This window comes from Drosophila subobscura, chromosome J (assembly GCF_008121235.1).
Source record: "Drosophila subobscura isolate 14011-0131.10 chromosome J, UCBerk_Dsub_1.0, whole genome shotgun sequence".
In the NCBI taxonomy this organism is placed as follows: domain Eukaryota; kingdom Metazoa; phylum Arthropoda; class Insecta; order Diptera; family Drosophilidae; genus Drosophila; species Drosophila subobscura.
In genome coordinates, this window is record NC_048532.1 from 15739349 (window position 1) to 15757126 (window position 17778).

The window sequence follows — 17778 nt, forward strand, 5'->3', positions numbered from 1 at the left end:
TACCCCAAGACTAAAGCCTGTAATTAGGTACCAACAAAGCGGCACTTCAGCGGCGAACAATGTACGAGTATATTTTGTATTTTGCACTTCGTGTAAGCCTGAAGTTTAGTGCAAAAACTGTCGCCGACATGGAAGGACCTGCCTTGACAGCGGCAGCCAAAAGGAGGCATGAGTCACTGCTGAGGACTCTGGCACAGCCGACGAACACTGTGCCGAAGCTGGCGGATGATACGAACTTTGAATTCAATGTGATTGCCAGCGAGAAGCTGCCAGAGTACGCTCGATTGGACCTCTTTCATCGAGCTGTGTATCCATGTGAGTATGCTCCAGTTTTCCCTCTGACTTGTTTCTGATTTCTCCCCCTAGTCATGCTGCTGGCTCAATTCTTTGCTGTGATGCCCTTGGTTGGCATACGGGAGCCCAATCCGCGAAGAGTTCGCTTTGCCTATAAATCGCTGCCCATGATCGTCACTGTCACGTTTATAGCCGCCACTTTGACTTTGTTTGCCGCCATGCTCAAGCACTTGTTGGAGATTGGCATTAATGCCAAAAATTTTGGTAAGCTTTAAAGATTATCAAAAGGAAAATATAATTATTGTTTCATTTTGCAGTGGGACTTGTGTTCTTTGGCTGTGTGCTGCTTGCTTGTGTTGTCTTTATTCGTTTGGCTCGCCGTTGGCCACATCTCATTCGCTATTGGACACGCACGGAGCTGGTCTTTACCAGGGCGCCCTACGAGATGCCCAAAAGAAATCTATACAAGCGCGTGCAGCTGGCTGGCTTGATGATTATTGGTCTGTCGATGGGTAGGCGCTTCTGGGAGATTTGTTTGAGTATTCCACTAATCTATTTCCCTTCGCAGGTGAACATGCCATGTATCAGATTTCTGCAATTCTTAGCTACAAGCGACGCATACAATTGTGCTCTGCAGCGGCCAACGTTACGGCTGTGACAAGTTTCGAAGACTATGCGAGAACGAACTATGATTATGCGTTTCAATGGCTGCCCTACAACCCCGTCATGGCAGCTTTACTATTGGTATGAAATCTAAAGAGTATTCTTTACAAATATCTCAAAAGTAGTTAGAATTCCTCAGCTCATCAGTGGAGCGTGCACTTTTGTGTGGAACTACATGGATCTGTTTATAATGATGGTCAGCAAAGGACTTTCCTATCGCTTCGAGCAGATCACGGCACGCATACGCAAGCTGGAGCACGAAGAGGTGGCTGAATCCACCTTCATCGAGATTCGCGAACACTATGTAAAGATGTGCGAACTGCTGGAGTATGTGGACAGCTCCATGTCCAGCCTAATATTGCTCTCCTGTGTGAATAATTTATATTTTGTTTGCTATCAGCTTCTCAACGTATTCAAGTGAGTGTTAACCCTGATTTCTGCTCTTGATTATGATGCTTTAGTGTGTCTTTTATCCTTCTACAACTCAGCAAACTCCGCTGGCCCATCAACTACATTTACTTTTGGTACTCTTTGCTCTATCTGATTGGACGCACGGCCTTTGTGTTCCTCACGGCCGCAGACATCAATGAGGAGTCGAAGCGTGGTCTGGGCATACTGCGACGAGTGTCCAGCAAGAGCTGGTGTGTGGAGGTGGAGCGTCTTATATTCCAGATGACCACCCAAGTGGTGGCTCTGTCGGGCAAGAAGTTTTACTTCCTCACGCGCAGGCTTCTCTTTGGAGTGGGTAACCCCTGAACCCTCTGCATAGCGAAATTCTAGCTTATATTAACACTCTTCCCACCTCTCTGTCTGTCATTTTAGATGGCTGGAACCATTGTCACCTACGAGCTGGTTCTACTGCAATTCGATGAACCCAATCGTCGCAAGGGTCTGCTGCCCTTGTGCGCCTGATGGCAAACAACATGCTCCACCCCCCGCAACATTTCTCGCCATTTGTCATGCCAGCTGCCAAGGACAGGCGGTGCTGCAATTAGTTTTAAATACTTAGTTGGTAAATTGCAAATCGTAAACAACAATCACGCCCACGCTGTACGTTCCGGAGGTGGTGTTCGAGAGACTCGAGTGTCCGTCCAGTGATAGTTTGGCCATGCCACAGGGCGAAACATTCCATCGGGCTGTCTCGAAAGTTCTTTTCATTTCACAAATCTATGGACTGCTGCCTGTCAGCAATGTACGCGCCTTGGATGTTGAGGATATTCGCTATCGTTGGCTCTCCCCACGCATCTTCTACTCTGCACTCATCATAGCAATGAATATCTGTGAATTTGGAGCCGTTTTGAATTATGTGGGCCAGGTGGCAATCAATTTTCACAACTCCAGCACGCTGTCGCTGTATGTTGTCTGCCTTTTGGAGCACTTTTTCTTCTGGCGACTGGCTGTCCAGTGGCCCAGCATCATGCGAACGTGGCATAGTGTGGAGCAGCTCTTTCTGCGCGTACCCTATCGCTTCTATGGCGAGTACAGGATGAAGAGACGCATCTACATTGTGTTTTCAGTGGTCATGCTATCAGCTTTGGGTGAGTATTGGCACTGTCCTTCTCCAGCTAATCCTTATTGTCTTTCCCTTCAGCGGAACACTGTCTGCTGCTCACAAACTCCTTTCATCTCAGCAACATGGAGCGCACTCAGTGCAAGATCAATGTCACCTATTTGGAGAGCATCTACAGATGGGAGCGACCACATCTCTACATGATTCTGCCATATCACATGTGGATGCTTCCCTTTTTGGAGTGGATCAACGAAACCATTGCCTATCCCCGCTCCTTTACCGACTGCTTTATCATGTGCATTGGCATTGGCCTGGCCGCACGTTTCCATCAACTCTATCGACGAATCGCTGCTGTTCACAGGAAGGTCATGCCAGCTGTCTTCTGGACTGAAGTGCGTGAGCATTATCTGGCACTCAAGCGCCTGGTGCGTCTCCTGGATGCCGCCATTGCACCGCTAGTGCTGCTGGCATTTGGCAATAACATGTCCTTCATATGCTTTCAACTGTTTAACAGTTTCAAGTGAGTTTACGAGCGGTTCTTCGAGAGATGGTACTGATGGTTTTCTTCCACAGAAACATTGGCGTGGACTTTATGGTGATGCTGGCCTTTTGGTATTCCCTGGTCTTTGCCGTTGTACGCACTCTGCTGACCATTTTTGTTGCCTCTTCAATTAATGATATTGAGAGGAAGATTGTTACGGCACTGCGGGATGTCCCTAGCAGGGCATGGTCCATTGAGGTGGGAATAGAGTTCAGTTAAGAGAGACTTCTTTCATCCAAGACCTCTGTTGCAGGTTCAGCGTTTCAGCGAGCAATTGGGTAACGACATGACAGCCCTGTCCGGCAGTGGCTTCTTCTACCTCACACGCTCACTTGTACTGGCTGTGAGTCGTACCAGACATCTGTCCATTACGATGACTCATCCAAAGTCTTTCTTTGCTTGCAGATGGGCACCACCATCATCACGTACGAGCTGATGATATCGGATGTGATCAACCAGGGCGGCATCAGGCAAAAGACTCAATACTGTAGAGAATTCTAAGCTATAAATTTGATAAATTCAAGAGCACGATTAGCCATAAGTGTCACACAGCCCCATGCAATGCACCAGCAGCACAGCTATTGAGATTATAATCTGCGAAATACAAGGCTAAATATATAAACGAAAGGCAACCGCCCACTTGTTTGTGGTCCTGGGACACGCTCTAAATCATTTTCCACTCAACAGCGAAGCCATGAAGCAGGTCGCGACCAGGAGCAGGGCTAAAAACACGCTTCAGCATGCCATTGGACCATGTGAGTGCACTCAGATTTCCCTTGTAGATGGTATAATATCCACCTTTTTGTAGTCCTGGTGGTGGCACAGTTCTTTGGTGTAATGCCAGTGTCTGGGATCTGGCCTAGTTCCCCCGCGGAGAAGGTGCGTTTTCGCTGGTTCTCCCTGTCTTTTGTTGCAGCCATTGTGATATTCGCCTTCTCCATTATGGACTGCGGGCTGTCCTCCAAAGTGGTGCTCGATTATGGCCTAAAGATCTATACCATAGGTGGGTACAAAATTATTTTACGTCTAGCATTAATTGTGCATCCCCTTCGTCAGGTTCCCTCAGCTTCAGCGTGATTTGCATCTTCTGTATTGGAGTCTTTCTGCAGGTGTCCCGCCGCTGGCCGCATCTCATCCAACGGACAGCGCAATGCGAGCAGATCTTCATGCAGCCCGACTACGAATGCTGCTTTGGCCGTGAGTTTAGTCGTCGCCTGCGGCTCTGGGGAGTGATTCTGCTCGTGTCCGCCTTCTGCGAGCACTCAACCTACGTGGGCAGCGCCCTGTACAACAATCATCTGCAGATTGTCGAGTGCAAGCTGAATGTGAACTTCTGGTTGAACTACTTTCAGCGCGAACGCCAGCAGCTCTTTCTAGTGCTTCAGTTTTCCTCCTGGTGGATACCCTTCATAGAGTGGACCACCCTCTCGATGACCTTTGTGTGGAACTTTGTGGACATCTTTCTCATTCTGAACTTTCGGGGATTGCAGATGCGCTTCCAGCAGATGCACTGGCGCATCCGCCAGAATGCCTTTCAGCGCATGCCAAACGAATTCTGGCAGAGTGTGCGTGGCGATTTGTTGGATCTAAATGATTTGCTCAGCCTCAACGACAAGGAACTATCGGGACTTATAGTCCTCTCCTGTGCCCACAACATGTACTTTGTGTGTGTGCAGATATATCACAGTTTTCAGTGAGTGTTTGACATAGATAATCACTGCCTCAAGTCATTGACTCTCTTTCCGCCTAGATCCAAGGGAAACTATGTGGATGAGCTGTACTTCTGGTTCAGCCTGGTGTATGTAATTTTGCGGGTCTTAAACATGATGTTTGCTGCCTCTTCTATACCACAGGAGGCCAAGGCCATATCGGACACGGTCTACGAAATACCCACGGAACTTTGGAGCGTGGAACTGAGGCGCCTAAATGAGATTTTGATCTCGGAGAAGTTCTCACTCAGCGGCAAGGGCTACTTTTTTCTCACACGCCGGCTAATATTTGCAGTGAGTGGGAGGAACACTTAAATGGAATGGGATTTTCCTCTAATTAATCTTGCCTTTCAGATGGTTGGCACCTTGATGGTGTACGAGCTGGTGCTGATCAATCAAATGGCTGGAATTGTGACCCAGAAGAGTTTCTGTGACGGCGGTGTGGGCTCCTCCAAGAGCGTATTTGCCTAATCGGCTGCCTGTCTGTTTTGTTTGCTTTGGATTTCTCGCACTTATCTGCAAATATCTTTGTAATGGCACACATTAGATCCTATCTAACATCAATCAATACAATATAATGCGTTCCTGAGAATGTTCCTGTGGCTTTGGGCACCCTGGCAGCCATTTGTCTGGCTCCAGCCTTCAAATGGAGTGGACTCCTGCACAGAGTCCAAAAGGGAATACCCTGCACCATGCCATTGGATATGGTGAGTGCAAATCGGTGAAAGGAACTCTCTTATAGGATAGATCTATTGCAGTTCTGCTTGTGGCACAATTCTTTGGCGTGCTGCCGCTCTCCGGAGTGGAACCATCTTCTCCGGTGGCCAGTGTTCGCTTTCGCTGGTTCTCTCCGTTGAATCTGCTACCCTTAGCTGTGCTTTGCTTTGTTGTCCTGGATTTCGTGCTGTCGGCAAAGCTTGTGATACACAATGGGCTCAAGCTGTATACCATAGGTAAGAGAAGCCTCACATCTATGCCTCTCCATACTCACATTTATTTGATTTCCTTGCAGGATCTCTGAGTTTTAGTATAATTTGTATTTTCTGCTTTGGAGCGTTTCTGCTGCTTGCACCACGCTGGCCACACATCATCCGACGAACAACGGAGTGCGAGCGAGTCTTTCAACAGTCCTGCTACGATTGCTCCATTGGCCGTCGCTTCAGCCAACGTCTGCACCGCTGGGCCATCGTTCTGCTGGTGACTGCCCTGTGCGAGCATCTCACCTACGTGGGCAGCGCTGTGTGGAGCAACTTCAAGCAGATACGCGATTGCCATTTAGACATTGACTTCTGGGAGAACTACTTCCTGCGCGAGCGCCAGGAACTGTTCTCCACTTTGCCCTACAACACGTTGTTCGCGCTGTATGTGGAGTGGTGCACCCTCTCCATGACATTTGTGTGGAACTTTGGGGACATATTTCTGATTCTGATTTGTCGCGGCATGCAGATACGTTTTCAGCAGCTACACTGGCGCATCCGGCGGCATATTGGCCGGAGCATGAGTGACGAGTTCTGGCAAGAGGTGCGCTGTGATCTCTTGGATCTGAACGATCTGCTCAAGCTGTACGACAAGGAACTGTCTGGCTTGGTGCTCGTCTCCTGCGCCCACAACATGTATTTTATTTGTGTTCAAATCTATCATAGCTTTCAGTGAGTGATGGGAAACTCTATCAAAAGATATTCGCTGATTTACTTCTCCTTTTTGCAGAGTCAAAGGAGAATTCTTGGATGAGGTTTACTTTTGGTTCTGTCTGCTTTACGTTGTCAGTCGCGCCGTAAGTATGATGCTTGCTGCCTCCTCCATTCCCCAAGAGGCCAAGCAAATCACCTACACGCTCGATGAGGCCCCCACAAGCTGCTGGAGCAAAGAACTGGAACGCCTGAGCGAGATAATGCGCAATGAGAGCTTTGCACTCACAGGAAAGGGCTACTTTGTGCTCACCCGCAGGCTGATCTTTGCGGTTTGTCAATGAATCCTTAACTTTCCGAAGCTCTACGTTAACTTCTTGCAGATGTCTGCCACTTTGATGGTCTACGAGTTGGTTCTAATCAACCAAATGGAGGGCGAAGAGGTGCAAAGGAGCATTTGCAGTCGCGGTGCTGGCTCCTCCATGAGCATTTTCTTCTCGTAATTCCCTACCAGCAGTTCCTGTTTCCTTTGCGCTAATGCAAAGTACTTCACGGAACTGTCGGGCTGTCAGCGATTGGCATTTGCACAAAAGATTATGCACAAGATAAGCCGCACAATTGGCACGGACACCATCAATTAGTCGTAGTCGGAACAAGCGCACCCTGCTTATGGCTTGAAGCATTCGTATGTGGGTTTTATTCAGTTGTTAGTCTCGCTCCGAACATGGCCAAGACAATGGGCGATCCAGCCAAGCGCTACAAATTTGTAGCCCGCATTAAGTTCTGGCGAAGATCGCGAGTGGGCAGCGAGTATGTCTATGAATTTGAATGATTCCAATATTAATCTGTTACTATTTTTTGATAGTATTACACTGGGTGTCCTGAAGTATAAAATTACCTCTAAGCAACCGCAACATTTTCAGTTTACTAAGAGTAAGTGGCGGATATATTTCGGAATTTCTTTATAGTTTTCCCTCTTTTGCAGTAAAAGCTTTCATGCGTCGTGCTCTGAAGGATAATTACAATTACAGCGGCTCCTTCCAAGAGGCCATCAAACCAGGTAAACAGCAATTGAGAGCAATGTTCCTTCCTAACTGTTTCCCTTCATTTCAGTACTCATTATTGCCCAGATATTTGCCCTGATGCCTGTGCGTGGCATTGGCTCAAAGTTTGCAGAAGACCTGACCTTCGCTTGGTCCAGTTTCCGCACATATTATGCCCTGGCAATGATGATTTCGTTTGGGATTACCGCTGGCTATATTGTGGCCTTCCTCACGAATGTTTCCTTTGACTTTGATTCGGTGGAGACGATGATGTTCTATGGCTCCATATTCCTCATCTCAATTTCATTTCTGCAGCTCGCAAGACGATGGCCCGCCATTGCCCAGGAGTGGCAGGCAGTGGAGGCCAAGCTGCCGCCGCTGCGGCTAGCAAAGGAACGCCGATCCCTGGCCCATCACATCAAGATGATTACGCTGGTTGCCACCACATGCTCTCTGGGTAAGAATTGGCTTTGCTGCCTGATTCCATGAGTATTAATTGATTTCCCCTTTTGCAGTGGAGCATCTGCTGAGCATGACATCCACGCTGACCTTTGCAGTAGCTTGTCCACACTGGCCCGCTCATCCCATGGACAACTTTCTGTACTTTAACTTCTCGACGGTGTTCCATTTCGTTGAGTACACCACATTTCTTGGTCTGTTGGGAAAGGTGATCAATGTGCTGAGCACTTTTGCCTGGAACTTCAACGACATCTTTGTGATGGCTGTCAGCGTGGCACTGGCCTCACGTTTCCGACAACTCAACGATTACATGCAGCGCGAGGCAAGAACGGTAAGAAGAAGGAGCCATAGGAAATGTTTACTTCTAGAAGCTGTTTCCTTCCTTTGCAGGCCACCACAGTGGAGTATTGGATGCACTGCAGAATCAATTTCCGGAATCTCTGCAAACTCTGTCAAGTCGTAGACGATGGCATCTCGGCCATAACTCTCCTCTGTTTCAGCAACAATTTGTATTTCATTTGTGGAAAGATCCTAAAGAGCATGCAGTAAGCTATGGCGGTATATCGTGGATACTTTTAATGAAAGTTTTACAGAACAAAGCCCTCTGCCTCGCACACCATGTACTTCTGGTTCTCGCTCTCGTATCTGCTGGGCCGCACACTCATTCTGTCACTCTACAGCTCCAGCATCAATGATGAGTCCAAGCGGCCGCTGCGGATCTTTCGCCTGGTGCCCAGAGAGTATTGGTGCGATGAGGTAAGCAATCAGACAAAACCTCCATTCCGAAATAAGTAATAATTTCATTTTAATATGCAGCTCAAACGCTTTTCCGAGGAGGTTCACATGGACACGGTGGCATTGACGGGCATGAAGTTCTTTCGTCTGACGCGTGGCGTTGTTATTTCGGTCCGTACATGCAGATGGATTATCCTTAGTCATGTCGATTAATTGAATACTATATGTATCTACCATATACCCTGTGCAGGTGGCAGGAACTATCGTGACCTACGAGCTGATTCTGCTGCAGTTCAACAAGGAGGAAACGACGGCATTTACCTGCTAATGTGGCAAGCTGACAAGGGGAGGAGGTGTGGCCTTTTGTATTGTAGTTTTATTGTTGTCGCTTTGCCCTAATTATAGACAAGTGCAAAACAACAGGTGTTTTTAATGGCCATTCAAATTGGCAATGGAAATTCGCTTTTCTGGCAGTAGTCCTTTGGAGTTGGACACAGCCGGAACACATGATGAAGTTTCTGCCTGCAAAACTCGAAAGAAAGTTCCGTCGCTTGAAGAAGCACGCGAGGTCGCCATTGATGCGAAAGCTGGATGTGATGCACGAAAGGTAAATCGAATAGGAATCGTTAAAGGAATCAAAATTGTAACTCCATCCATCAGCGCACGCCAAAAAGTCTTTCAGCAAAGCTGCGATGAATACAAAGATCAAAAGGAGTCCGAGTTTGAGTGTAGGAAACGACCGACAAGTAGGTGTACAGCAAGCTTCCACCATTTGTTCCTCTAATACCTGTAAATCTTTCCATAGAAATGCCTGGTGGCTCGAGGGAAACCTACCTCAGTGATGGCACCTTCCACCAGGCCGTGGGCAGGGTGCTGCTTGTGGCCGAGTTCTTTGCCATGATGCCGGTCAAGGGCGTGACGGGCAAGCATCCGGGAGACCTAAGCTTCTCCTGGCGCAACGTGCGCACTTGCTTCTGTCTGGTATTCATCACCTCCAGTGTGGCAAACTTTGGACTATCGCTGTTCAAGGTGTTGAACAATCCCATTAGCTTCAACAGCATCAAGCCCATCATATTTCGCGGCTCTGTGCTGTTGGTTCTCATTGTGGCTCTGCGGTTGGCGCAGAAGTGGCCCGCTTTGATGATGTACTGGCATGAAGTGGAGCAGGGCTTGCCGCAGTATCCATCGCAGCTGGCCAAGTGGCAGATGGGACACACCATTCGAATGGTTATGCTTGTGGGAATGATGCTTTCCTTTGGTAAGAAATGAGTTGCAGTGATAAATGATTATAAATTCTGTTTCATAACCACAGCGGAGCATCTACTCAGCATTGTATCGGCCATTAATTATGCTAGGTATTGCAACGGCACTTCTGATCCCATAAAGAACTTTTTTCTGCTCACCAACGACGAGATCTTCTACGTGACCAGCTACTCCACGACCTTGGCCTTGTGGGGAAAGTTCCAGAACGTCTATTCCACGTTTATATGGAACTATATGGACATGTTTGTGATGATTGTCAGCATTGGATTGGCAGCAAAGTTTCGACAGCTGAACAATGACTTGAGAAACTTTAAGGGAATGGTGAGTGGACACAGTTCCACCTCCTCTTTCCTCGTCACTGATTGGTATCTTCTTCTTTTAGCACATGGCGCCGTCGTACTGGTCGGAGCGTCGCATTCAATACCGAAGCATTTGCATATTGTGTGACAAAATGGACGATGCCATTTCGCTCATCACAATGGTGTCCTTTTCGAACAACCTGTACTTCATTTGCGTTCAGCTGCTGCGTAGCTTGAAGTTTGTACAACAGTCACTGACACGACAGTTTTAACTATTCATTAATGCACTTTCCATTTGCAGCACCATGCCTTCGGTGGCCCATGCCGTTTACTTTTACTTCTCCTTGATATTCCTCATTGGTCGCACGCTGGCCGTGTCGCTGTATTCCGCCAGTGTGCACGATGAGTCACGGGTCACTCTGCGGTATCTGCGCTGTGTGCCAAAGGATTCTTGGTGTCCGGAGGTCAAGCGCTTTTCGGAGGAGGTAATCAGCGATGAGGTGGCACTCAGTGGCATGAAGTTTTTCCATCTTACACGAAAGTTGGTATTGAGTGTAAGCCTCTGAAAAGATTTGTGCAAATAACTTTATTAATTGAATGTTTTTCCATGCAGGTGGCAGGTACTATAGTTACCTATGAGCTGGTGCTCATCCAGTTCCATGAGGATAATGACTTGTGGGACTGCAAACAAAGTTATTACTCGTAATTTAAGATAACGTTTTAGTTTGCATAATAAATAAAAAATCATCTTGCACTTTATTATTATTATTATTGTTGTTTAAAGCAATTAAAGGAAACCAACAAAATGTCGACCGGTAATATCAATCGGTTATATTGCCTAAATTGTACGTCAGATTATCATCCATCTATGGAGAGAGAGATAGAGATTCTTTCTACGTGTGTGTTCCGTTGGTGTGTGTAGACTCTTTACAAATATCAAACGTTCTTCAAGAATGGTCACTATATGTATCACTTATAGCCTAAGGGGAGGGGCGTCCTACAAATGGTGGAGTACGAGTATTACGATTATGTGTCTGTATGGGGCAACCTACGATTAGCTGGCATGGGGTCACAGTGGTCATCGTGCGGTCGAAACAGTTCGGGGAATATACAATATGCAGTGAATGCAAAATTCAGCTAAAGATTTTCAATTACTTATGTTTAAATTCAGTTTTCGTTACGTGTCGTCTCGTTTTCGTTTCGTTTTTGCAACTACAAAGAAAAGGTAACATGTTCGGAAGTTTTGGTGGTTTCTGGTTGCTTATGATGATGTCTGTTTTGCCATTACAAAATACATATTACGAGTATATTGTGTATTGTATTGTATAAAGCGGAAGCTACATGATAGTTATGCTACTATGATATCTAAATGTTTTGTGTATAGGAATCCTAGGCACATGTCGTCGCATATGCGTGCATGTCCTACTAATACAAGTTGCTTCGGCTGCCAATAAAGAACTACAAAAACTTGTTCGATGTTTTGCTTAACGCTTCCTCTTGCTTCACACTCGCGCGCAGGGGGAAGATTGGGTATGGGGGGTAGCTACGTACGTCTGAGAGAAGGCAAACATAAAGTATCACAAAGATTGAGATCTTAAATTAAAGCATAGCGATAGAAAGAGATGAGATAGAGAGAGCTCAAATAATCGTTTAGTGTATGAAGATGCTGAAGATGGGTATGGGAATGCTTGAAACACAAATGGCGAGTGTTTTTTTTGCGTTCGAATGAAACAAGTCTAGAGAGTATTTTTGCAGTTTCTCAATGTCGCTTGGCATCGTACTGCTTCACCTTCTCCGGTATGGCTGCCTTCTCCACAGCCACATGCAGACCGAGCTCCTCCAGTGATTTAACATAGATCAGTTTGCGCCAGAACTTTGTGCTGTCAACAGTATATCAAATTTGCATATATGGAAAAGGAAATATCGAATCTTGTATGCTCACCTGACAAACGGACGTGCCATCCACACCAAAGACTTGATCCAAAAGGTTGGATGCACCAAATACATGTGCTTCAGACTCTTGCGCAAGCGTCTATCCAGCAGTTGATAGCATCTAAAGAGGCAAAAAGGCAACCAATAATAAGACAATCGCATATCGTGCCCATACATACCGCTTCAGCCATGGAAAGGGCGGCACATTGCGCCTATTGGAGCCGCCATGCAAGTAAATCAAGACATAATCATCCGTCACCAGTTGCTCCAGGGTCTTCACCACATAGAGGAACAGGTTGTCCATCACATAGCTGTAGTCGGCCCTCGATCGATCGGGCAAGTGGCAGGCGCAAAAGATGACTATGGCATTCTGACCGCCAGACTTCAAATAGCCGCCATGTGACAGCACACGCTTGTAGGGCTCGATCACCCGCATATCGATCTCTCGCGTGCGTCCATCTGGCAGTGTGATCTTCTGCCAGTTGCGTGAGTCGCGCCGCTCCTCGGCAGCCGAATACTGTGGTAGAGTCGCCGCAGCCGGAGTGTGTGGCGTGGGCGTTGTGGCCAGACCAAACTCCAGGTCCAGATCATCGTCATTGTCGGGCAGCAGTTCGGGGCCCTCGCAATCATCGTCATCGTCTTCGCCGTCCAGGCCGTCGATGAGCGAGCTCGAGGGACTCAGAGACGCCAGATTGTGTTCGATATCCTCATCATCGTCGAAGCTATGATTTGAGATGGAGTCCAGGCTTGAGATGTCCTCGCCACCTGGCAGAGTACTGCCGCGCTTCGTTTTCTTGCCATTTGCGTTGGGCAGCAGGGAAACTGATTGAAAATTGGACTCCACAGCAGCCAGATACTGCGAGACATCCGCATCCGACTCGCTGCTGAGGATGTCGGGGCTATTGGCCCTTAGCAGGCTGACTTTGGCATCCTGCGGCTTGTTGCGGGGGGCTTGATGGTTCAGTGTGTTCTTCGCCTGCACGGCCGCCTCGGTGGTGGGTACCACGTCGGGAAAGTTGTTCCGCTTGGTCTGAAACGGCTCCGAGTCCGAGTCTGTGTTCGTGGGCGACATCAGCGGGTGGCTGTTGGCCAGCGTGCGCTCAATGATCTGTCGTTGTGGCATTGTCTCGATGGACAGCAGCTCCGGCCGCATTATTCTATTGTCCAGGGTAGCACTCGTCTTGGTCGTCTCCTCCAGAATGGTTTTTACCTGGGGCGCAGCGACCTGCGTACACTCATCGGCCAGCGGGGAGATGCCCGTTGAGTCCGTGGGCGTCTCGGAGATGTCCATTTTGCTCTCTGACTGCGAAGATTCCGATTCCGCGTAATGAAAACTGCAAATCGATTAGTCATATATAGTGGGTCGGATGTATTGTTTTGTGTGTTGGCGGGGGAGCTCTGCGCTTTACCTCATAGTTCCCAGTGTTATTCGAGTAGCTTGTGTGAAAGTTGGCTTGCCCACTCATCTAGGCAATGCTAGAGTCTCACTGTGCATCAGCTGTTCTGCTTAATTATTCAGCCGTTGTTGCTTAATTTCCTTTTTTTGTTGTAAACAAATTTTCCTCTTGTGGGCCCAATACACGTGGAGTTGCCAGACGTTTGCGATATGTGCCCGACAGTGCTGGTAAAATAAAAAGGTATATTTTGGTATACTTTTGAGGTATTTTTGTGCACATATTTAAACGGCCAAAATGTACATACATATGTACATTTTGTACAACCATTATAGAAAATTGATTAATCTATTCAATAAAATTAAATTTTCAGTAGTCAGAGTTTTGGTTAGACAGTAATATTAAACGGAATCTCAAAATCACACGTATCTGAAAAACGCGCCAAAAAATAAGAGTGCTTACATGTGTATGGCAAAACAGCCACGCTTTTTAGAAGGTATATTTCGGTATTTCGGGTCAGGCGGTATATTTTATCGATAAATCTGCGGCCACACTGCATTGGTGGCGTCGTGAAAAAAAAAAGATTTGTTAAATAGCTGAAATAATTACAAATTGCAATGGACGGCGCACCAATTGTTGTTGATGCCGTGCCTGTCAGCACTGAGAGCTCTTCTGTGCCCGTAGTTGTTTCGACAAATACCGTTTCCACCGTGGGCGTGACTTCCGCTTTGACAGCGCCCCCAGCAGCAGCAACAACAACAACAGCGACGACTGTGGCGACGGTGTCATCGACAGCGACAACGACAGCGACTGCGACTCCTTTGCGAAATCCAATCCACAACCTTCCCATGGAACTGCAGAATGACCAGAAGCGCAGGAGGTGAGTCTGAGAACAATTACGCAGTCCCCAACATTGCCAAGTAATTGTTCTGTTTGATAGCTCCTCGCGCACCATCAAGCGGAAGCGTTTCGATGATGAAATCGTCGAGTACAACATCACTGTGCCCACAAATCGTGGAGGCGCAGACCCCAGCCGACGGGACAGGCCTCGCCCCAGTTCCCAAAGCTATCCAGCTCTGATGGGAATACCCTCGTCCCTTAATATGCATACGGCACCAATAGCCTTGCCGGAGAGTCCTCAGGCACCCGGAATAGTGGAGGGAATTTTGCCAGGCACACCAAGTGGTACGGTGGCAGCGGCTCCAGCGGTCACGCCCACCGTTGAAGCGCCAGCCACACCAGCGCCTGTGGTTGCGCAAGTGCACCCGAAGCCAGCGGCGGAACGTGCTCCAGCCGCCGAAAAACGTTCGACCCTTCGTGCTGGGCGTCCGGCCAACAAAAGGTCGCAGCGTCGCAATGGCCGTCCCTTGGCACAGATGGCCACCAAGGATCTGGGACGCTGGAAGCCCTGCGACGACATGGCTTTGATCATCGGCATTCAGCAGACGAACGACTTGCGCCTGATCCATCGTGGTGTGAAGTTCTCGTGCAAGTTTACGGCCCAGGAGCTGCAGCAGCGTTGGTATGCGCTGCTATACGAGCCGGCAGTGTCGCGTATTGCCGTCTCCGCTATGCGCAACTTGCATCCCGAAATGGTAGAGTCCATACAGCGGAAGGCCCCGTACAGTATCCAGGAGGAGGAGATGCTGGGCACCATCAGTAGTGTAAGTACAGATATGAAGCTGGCTTTAAATATAATATTAATAAAATCTTCGCCTTTTTACAGACGGAAACACCCAAGCTGGAGCACTTCCAGAAGCTGCTCGACAAGAATGCGGGAATCTTCTACTGCGCCCGCACCGCCAAGTCACTCCAAAACCACTGGCAGCTCCTGAAGCAGTACAGCCTGCTGCCGGATCAGGTGGTGCAGCCGCTGCATGGCTTGGAGCAGACATTGCTGAGCTTCTCCGATGCAGAGGAGCAGGTCTTCGAGAATGATATCAATGAGGCACGCGATGAGGCGTTGGAAATGGAGATGGCCCTCACGGATCGCCGCAACAAGCGGGACATTCGCGTGCTGGAGAACGAGCTGACGCGTTGGGGCGTCCTGGTGGACTCTGTGCTGGGACCGACGGCTACCTTGGAGTTCGACAGCCAGACGCTGGCCTGTTTGTGCGGCCGCAAGGTGCGCTACCTGATGCGCTCCAAGGAGATAACTTTCGGACGCGATGCCAAGGACTATTTGATTGATGTGGATCTGTCGCTGGAGGGTGTGGCCGCAAAGATCTCTCGTCGCCAGGGCACCATCAAGCTGCGCAGCAACGGCGACTTCTTCATTGCCAACGAGGGCAAGCGGGCGATCTTCATCAACGGTACGCCCCTGCTGACGGGCATGAAGACGCGCCTGGCCGACAGCTGCACCATGGAGATGTGCGGACTCCGCCTAACCTTCCAGGTCAACTACGAGCTCATCAATGCCATACGCCATGAGAGCTCCAAGACAGCGAATTCCTTGAACTAGCCTCACCCCGAGTGTCGCAAACAAATCTATTCCATAAGTTTAATGTTTAATGTTCACACAAGAAACGAAACGAGTTCAGAATGAAATAACAGCCAGTGTAACTTCATAAACTAATGGAACGCCCACGTGCCAGCAGTCGACGCCTCCAATTGAACGGAAGCCAGAGTTCTTAGAGGGGAAATGAGTGAATGAAATAGAGTTCCAATCTCCCGGATTGTCGGCCCACTGTCTGCGAACAGTCTCGAATCTAGCTCATGACTCCTACGCTTCTACTTCTTGGGGCGCCTATGTCATGGAGTTAATTTGCGTCCAACTCGTAAGCTGCTATTAATTACAGCTCAGACTTTCGAGAGTGGCCACTAAAACACCATAAAGCATCTATCCATAACCATTCTATTCGCATGTCACCATCGCTGTGCGTCTAGCAGCTTACAAAGCGAATTAGGCAAACAAAGATCCGCGTCTGTTGGGAATTTCTTGCTCACGCGATTGTCTGAGATTGTTCTCAGTTCTGTATGGTCTCGGGTTCCCATCTAACGGGTGGGGGAAGCACATTTAATAGCCAGCGATTGTGTTTGGGCAAATTTGTTCGACCTTGCGAACTCCGCGAACTCTCCCAAGTTCCATTTACAAATTGTAACAGATCGCGTAACAGACTCCAAGGGTGGATTAACTCCCCGCTGGCCAAAGGTTATAAATGATGGGATGCTGTTAAAATAATTAATTAATCGACTGACAGGCGAGGACCATGACACATAATATAGAAATTAGTCGCCAGAAAAGAACACACGGAGAAAGTTCGATGACTTTCTGGTGAGCAGCAGCAGCAGCAGCAGCAGAAGCGACGGCCTTTCTTCGAGGTCGAACTCGACTTCGGATTCTGTTTTGGGTTCGCTTTGGGTCTCGCATCGCTCTCTAATTTGTATTGTTGATACTATAAACTAATAAGCTGTCGGGGCATGCAAGCTGCGCAGCATATTAAAATATAATTAATTGTTGTCACTGTCTATAAAAAGTCAATTTACTTTTTTGGCCATACCAAGAATTTCGTGGTCTATCTTGGTCCGAGTCCCAGCTTCTCCCATTCCATCCCATCTCAGCCCATTCTCCAGCTCGCAGCTTCTCCATCTTTCTCCGCTTTGTTTCTCCTGGAATTCCAAATTCTAACGTTGATTTGTGTGCATTTTTTTGTTCCCCATCGCCATCTGATCTCAGAGCCAATCGATGGACCTTTGGATGGTTCTGCTGCTGCTGCTGCTGCTTTCTTTTCCCGATGCCCGAGATGATGATGGGAGAGCTAATGAAGCTTGGCTTTGTCTTATTATACCTTTTGTGCAGTTCACCGAACTTTTGTTGTTGTGTCTTGTTGCTGTTGCTGCTGAGGTGTTCTTGTGGTCCGATATTTTGGCGATGTCGCAACTGCTAAAATTAGTCTGCAGCCCCCGTCTTGGGCAGCTCTTTCTCTTCTCTATTAGCGTAGGTCATGCTGTTTATCCGCTCGACCAAAGTGGAGCACTACATGGGCTCTGATCTGAACGAGAAACTATGCTGGTTGGGGCGTTGCGTGGGGGTCGCCGTCTACCAATAGAACTTTCACAGTTTCGAGGGCTGAGATCACCCAATCCGAGTAGTGGAATGACACCTGTAGGCCTCCCCTCTCATTGATTGCTCCAGTTTAGGGTGACATAATAGTGCGATTATCTCATTGAATTATATAAAATGAAATAACAAAAGTTTGTCAAAAAGCTGCGTGACTCTGCAGGAAAATGGTCTAAAAACAATCGATGTGTAAGGCCATAAAAATAGGCAACCGACTGACTCCGATATGCCAAAATCCAAGGGGTCTG

At 48.0% G+C, this 17778-nt stretch overlaps 6 protein-coding genes across 6 annotated transcripts; 5 read left to right on the plus strand and 1 right to left on the minus strand.

The window, feature by feature from the left end:
• Window positions 1-24: 24 nt before the first annotated feature.
• On the plus strand, window positions 25-5240 carry LOC117893547. The gene is made up of 17 exons (XM_034800198.1): window positions 25-315; window positions 367-558; window positions 612-806; window positions 863-1038; window positions 1097-1374; window positions 1446-1698; window positions 1780-1868; window positions 2146-2495; window positions 2549-2987; window positions 3041-3206; window positions 3262-3351; window positions 3414-3495; window positions 3626-3763; window positions 3817-4011; window positions 4065-4701; window positions 4759-5011; window positions 5072-5240. Exons 1-17 carry the CDS (start codon window positions 60-62, stop codon window positions 5186-5188), a joined length of 3906 nt encoding a protein of 1301 aa, XP_034656089.1. The 5' UTR covers window positions 25-59; the 3' UTR covers window positions 5189-5240.
• LOC117894194 (gustatory receptor for sugar taste 64b) lies at window positions 1873-3693 on the plus strand. Its single transcript, XM_034801110.1, has 5 exons — window positions 1873-2495; window positions 2549-2987; window positions 3041-3206; window positions 3262-3351; window positions 3414-3693. Exons 1-5 carry the CDS (start codon window positions 2066-2068, stop codon window positions 3507-3509), a joined length of 1221 nt encoding a protein of 406 aa, XP_034657001.1. The 5' UTR covers window positions 1873-2065; the 3' UTR covers window positions 3510-3693.
• Window positions 5241-5284: 44 nt separating the features above from the next.
• Window positions 5285-6877, plus strand: LOC117894192 (gustatory receptor for sugar taste 64d). Its single transcript, XM_034801108.1, has 5 exons — window positions 5285-5424; window positions 5476-5670; window positions 5730-6366; window positions 6425-6677; window positions 6729-6877. The coding sequence occupies exons 1-5, from the start codon at window positions 5364-5366 to the stop codon at window positions 6846-6848; spliced, it is 1266 nt and encodes a 421-aa protein (XP_034656999.1). The 5' UTR covers window positions 5285-5363; the 3' UTR covers window positions 6849-6877.
• A 162-nt stretch (window positions 6878-7039) lies between these two features.
• On the plus strand, window positions 7040-10874 carry LOC117893578. Its single transcript, XM_034800251.1, is given in 15 exon segments — window positions 7040-7155; window positions 7211-7278; window positions 7331-7405; window positions 7459-7845; window positions 7904-8178; window positions 8238-8392; window positions 8441-8603; window positions 8664-8753; window positions 8833-8898; window positions 8957-9189; window positions 9243-9328; window positions 9388-9840; window positions 9895-10166; window positions 10228-10698; window positions 10758-10874. Coding segments are annotated over 15 exon segments (2973 nt in total). The 5' UTR covers window positions 7040-7069; the 3' UTR covers window positions 10851-10874.
• Window positions 10875-10880: 6 nt separating this feature from the next.
• On the minus strand, window positions 10881-13686 carry LOC117894191 (BCL2/adenovirus E1B 19 kDa protein-interacting protein 2). The gene is made up of 4 exons (XM_034801107.1): window positions 13486-13686; window positions 12256-13410; window positions 12087-12197; window positions 10881-12024 (listed from the first exon to the last, which is right to left on the minus strand). Exons 1-4 carry the CDS (start codon window positions 13488-13490, stop codon window positions 11904-11906), a joined length of 1392 nt encoding a protein of 463 aa, XP_034656998.1. The 5' UTR covers window positions 13491-13686; the 3' UTR covers window positions 10881-11903.
• Window positions 13687-13999: 313 nt separating this feature from the next.
• LOC117894289 (microspherule protein 1) lies at window positions 14000-16580 on the plus strand. The gene is made up of 3 exons (XM_034801249.1): window positions 14000-14350; window positions 14411-15134; window positions 15197-16580. The coding sequence occupies exons 1-3, from the start codon at window positions 14088-14090 to the stop codon at window positions 15929-15931; spliced, it is 1722 nt and encodes a 573-aa protein (XP_034657140.1). The 5' UTR covers window positions 14000-14087; the 3' UTR covers window positions 15932-16580.
• Window positions 16581-17778: the final 1198 nt, after the last annotated feature.

Bases quoted from the DNA above. Each gene is read 5' to 3' on its own strand.
- LOC117894192 (XM_034801108.1), top strand. From the start codon at position 5,364: ATGGAGTGGACTCCTGCACAGAGTCCAAAAGGGAATACCCTGCACCAT. The intron at 5,671-5,729 runs GTAAGAGAAGCC...ATTTCCTTGCAG, and splicing joins GCTCAAGCTGTATACCATAG to GATCTCTGAGTTTTAGTATA. The intron at 6,678-6,728 runs GTTTGTCAATGA...AACTTCTTGCAG, and splicing joins CCCGCAGGCTGATCTTTGCG to ATGTCTGCCACTTTGATGGT.
- LOC117893547 (XM_034800198.1), top strand. From the start codon at position 60: ATGTACGAGTATATTTTGTATTTTGCACTTCGTGTAAGCCTGAAGTTT. The intron at 807-862 runs GTAGGCGCTTCT...TTCCCTTCGCAG, and splicing joins GATTATTGGTCTGTCGATGG to GTGAACATGCCATGTATCAG. The intron at 1,375-1,445 runs GTGAGTGTTAAC...TCTACAACTCAG, and splicing joins CAGCTTCTCAACGTATTCAA to CAAACTCCGCTGGCCCATCA.
- LOC117894194 (XM_034801110.1), top strand. From the start codon at position 2,066: ATGCCACAGGGCGAAACATTCCATCGGGCTGTCTCGAAAGTTCTTTTC. The intron at 2,496-2,548 runs GTGAGTATTGGC...CTTTCCCTTCAG, and splicing joins GGTCATGCTATCAGCTTTGG to CGGAACACTGTCTGCTGCTC. The intron at 3,352-3,413 runs GTGAGTCGTACC...CTTTGCTTGCAG, and splicing joins CACGCTCACTTGTACTGGCT to ATGGGCACCACCATCATCAC.
- LOC117894289 (XM_034801249.1), top strand. From the start codon at position 14,088: ATGGACGGCGCACCAATTGTTGTTGATGCCGTGCCTGTCAGCACTGAG. The intron at 14,351-14,410 runs GTGAGTCTGAGA...TCTGTTTGATAG, and splicing joins AATGACCAGAAGCGCAGGAG to CTCCTCGCGCACCATCAAGC. The intron at 15,135-15,196 runs GTAAGTACAGAT...GCCTTTTTACAG, and splicing joins TGCTGGGCACCATCAGTAGT to ACGGAAACACCCAAGCTGGA.
- LOC117894191 (XM_034801107.1), bottom strand. The intron at 12,198-12,255 runs GTATGTATGGGC...TTGCCTCTTTAG, and splicing joins CCCTTTCCATGGCTGAAGCG to ATGCTATCAACTGCTGGATA. The intron at 12,025-12,086 runs GTGAGCATACAA...TACTGTTGACAG, and splicing joins ATGGCACGTCCGTTTGTCAG to CACAAAGTTCTGGCGCAAAC.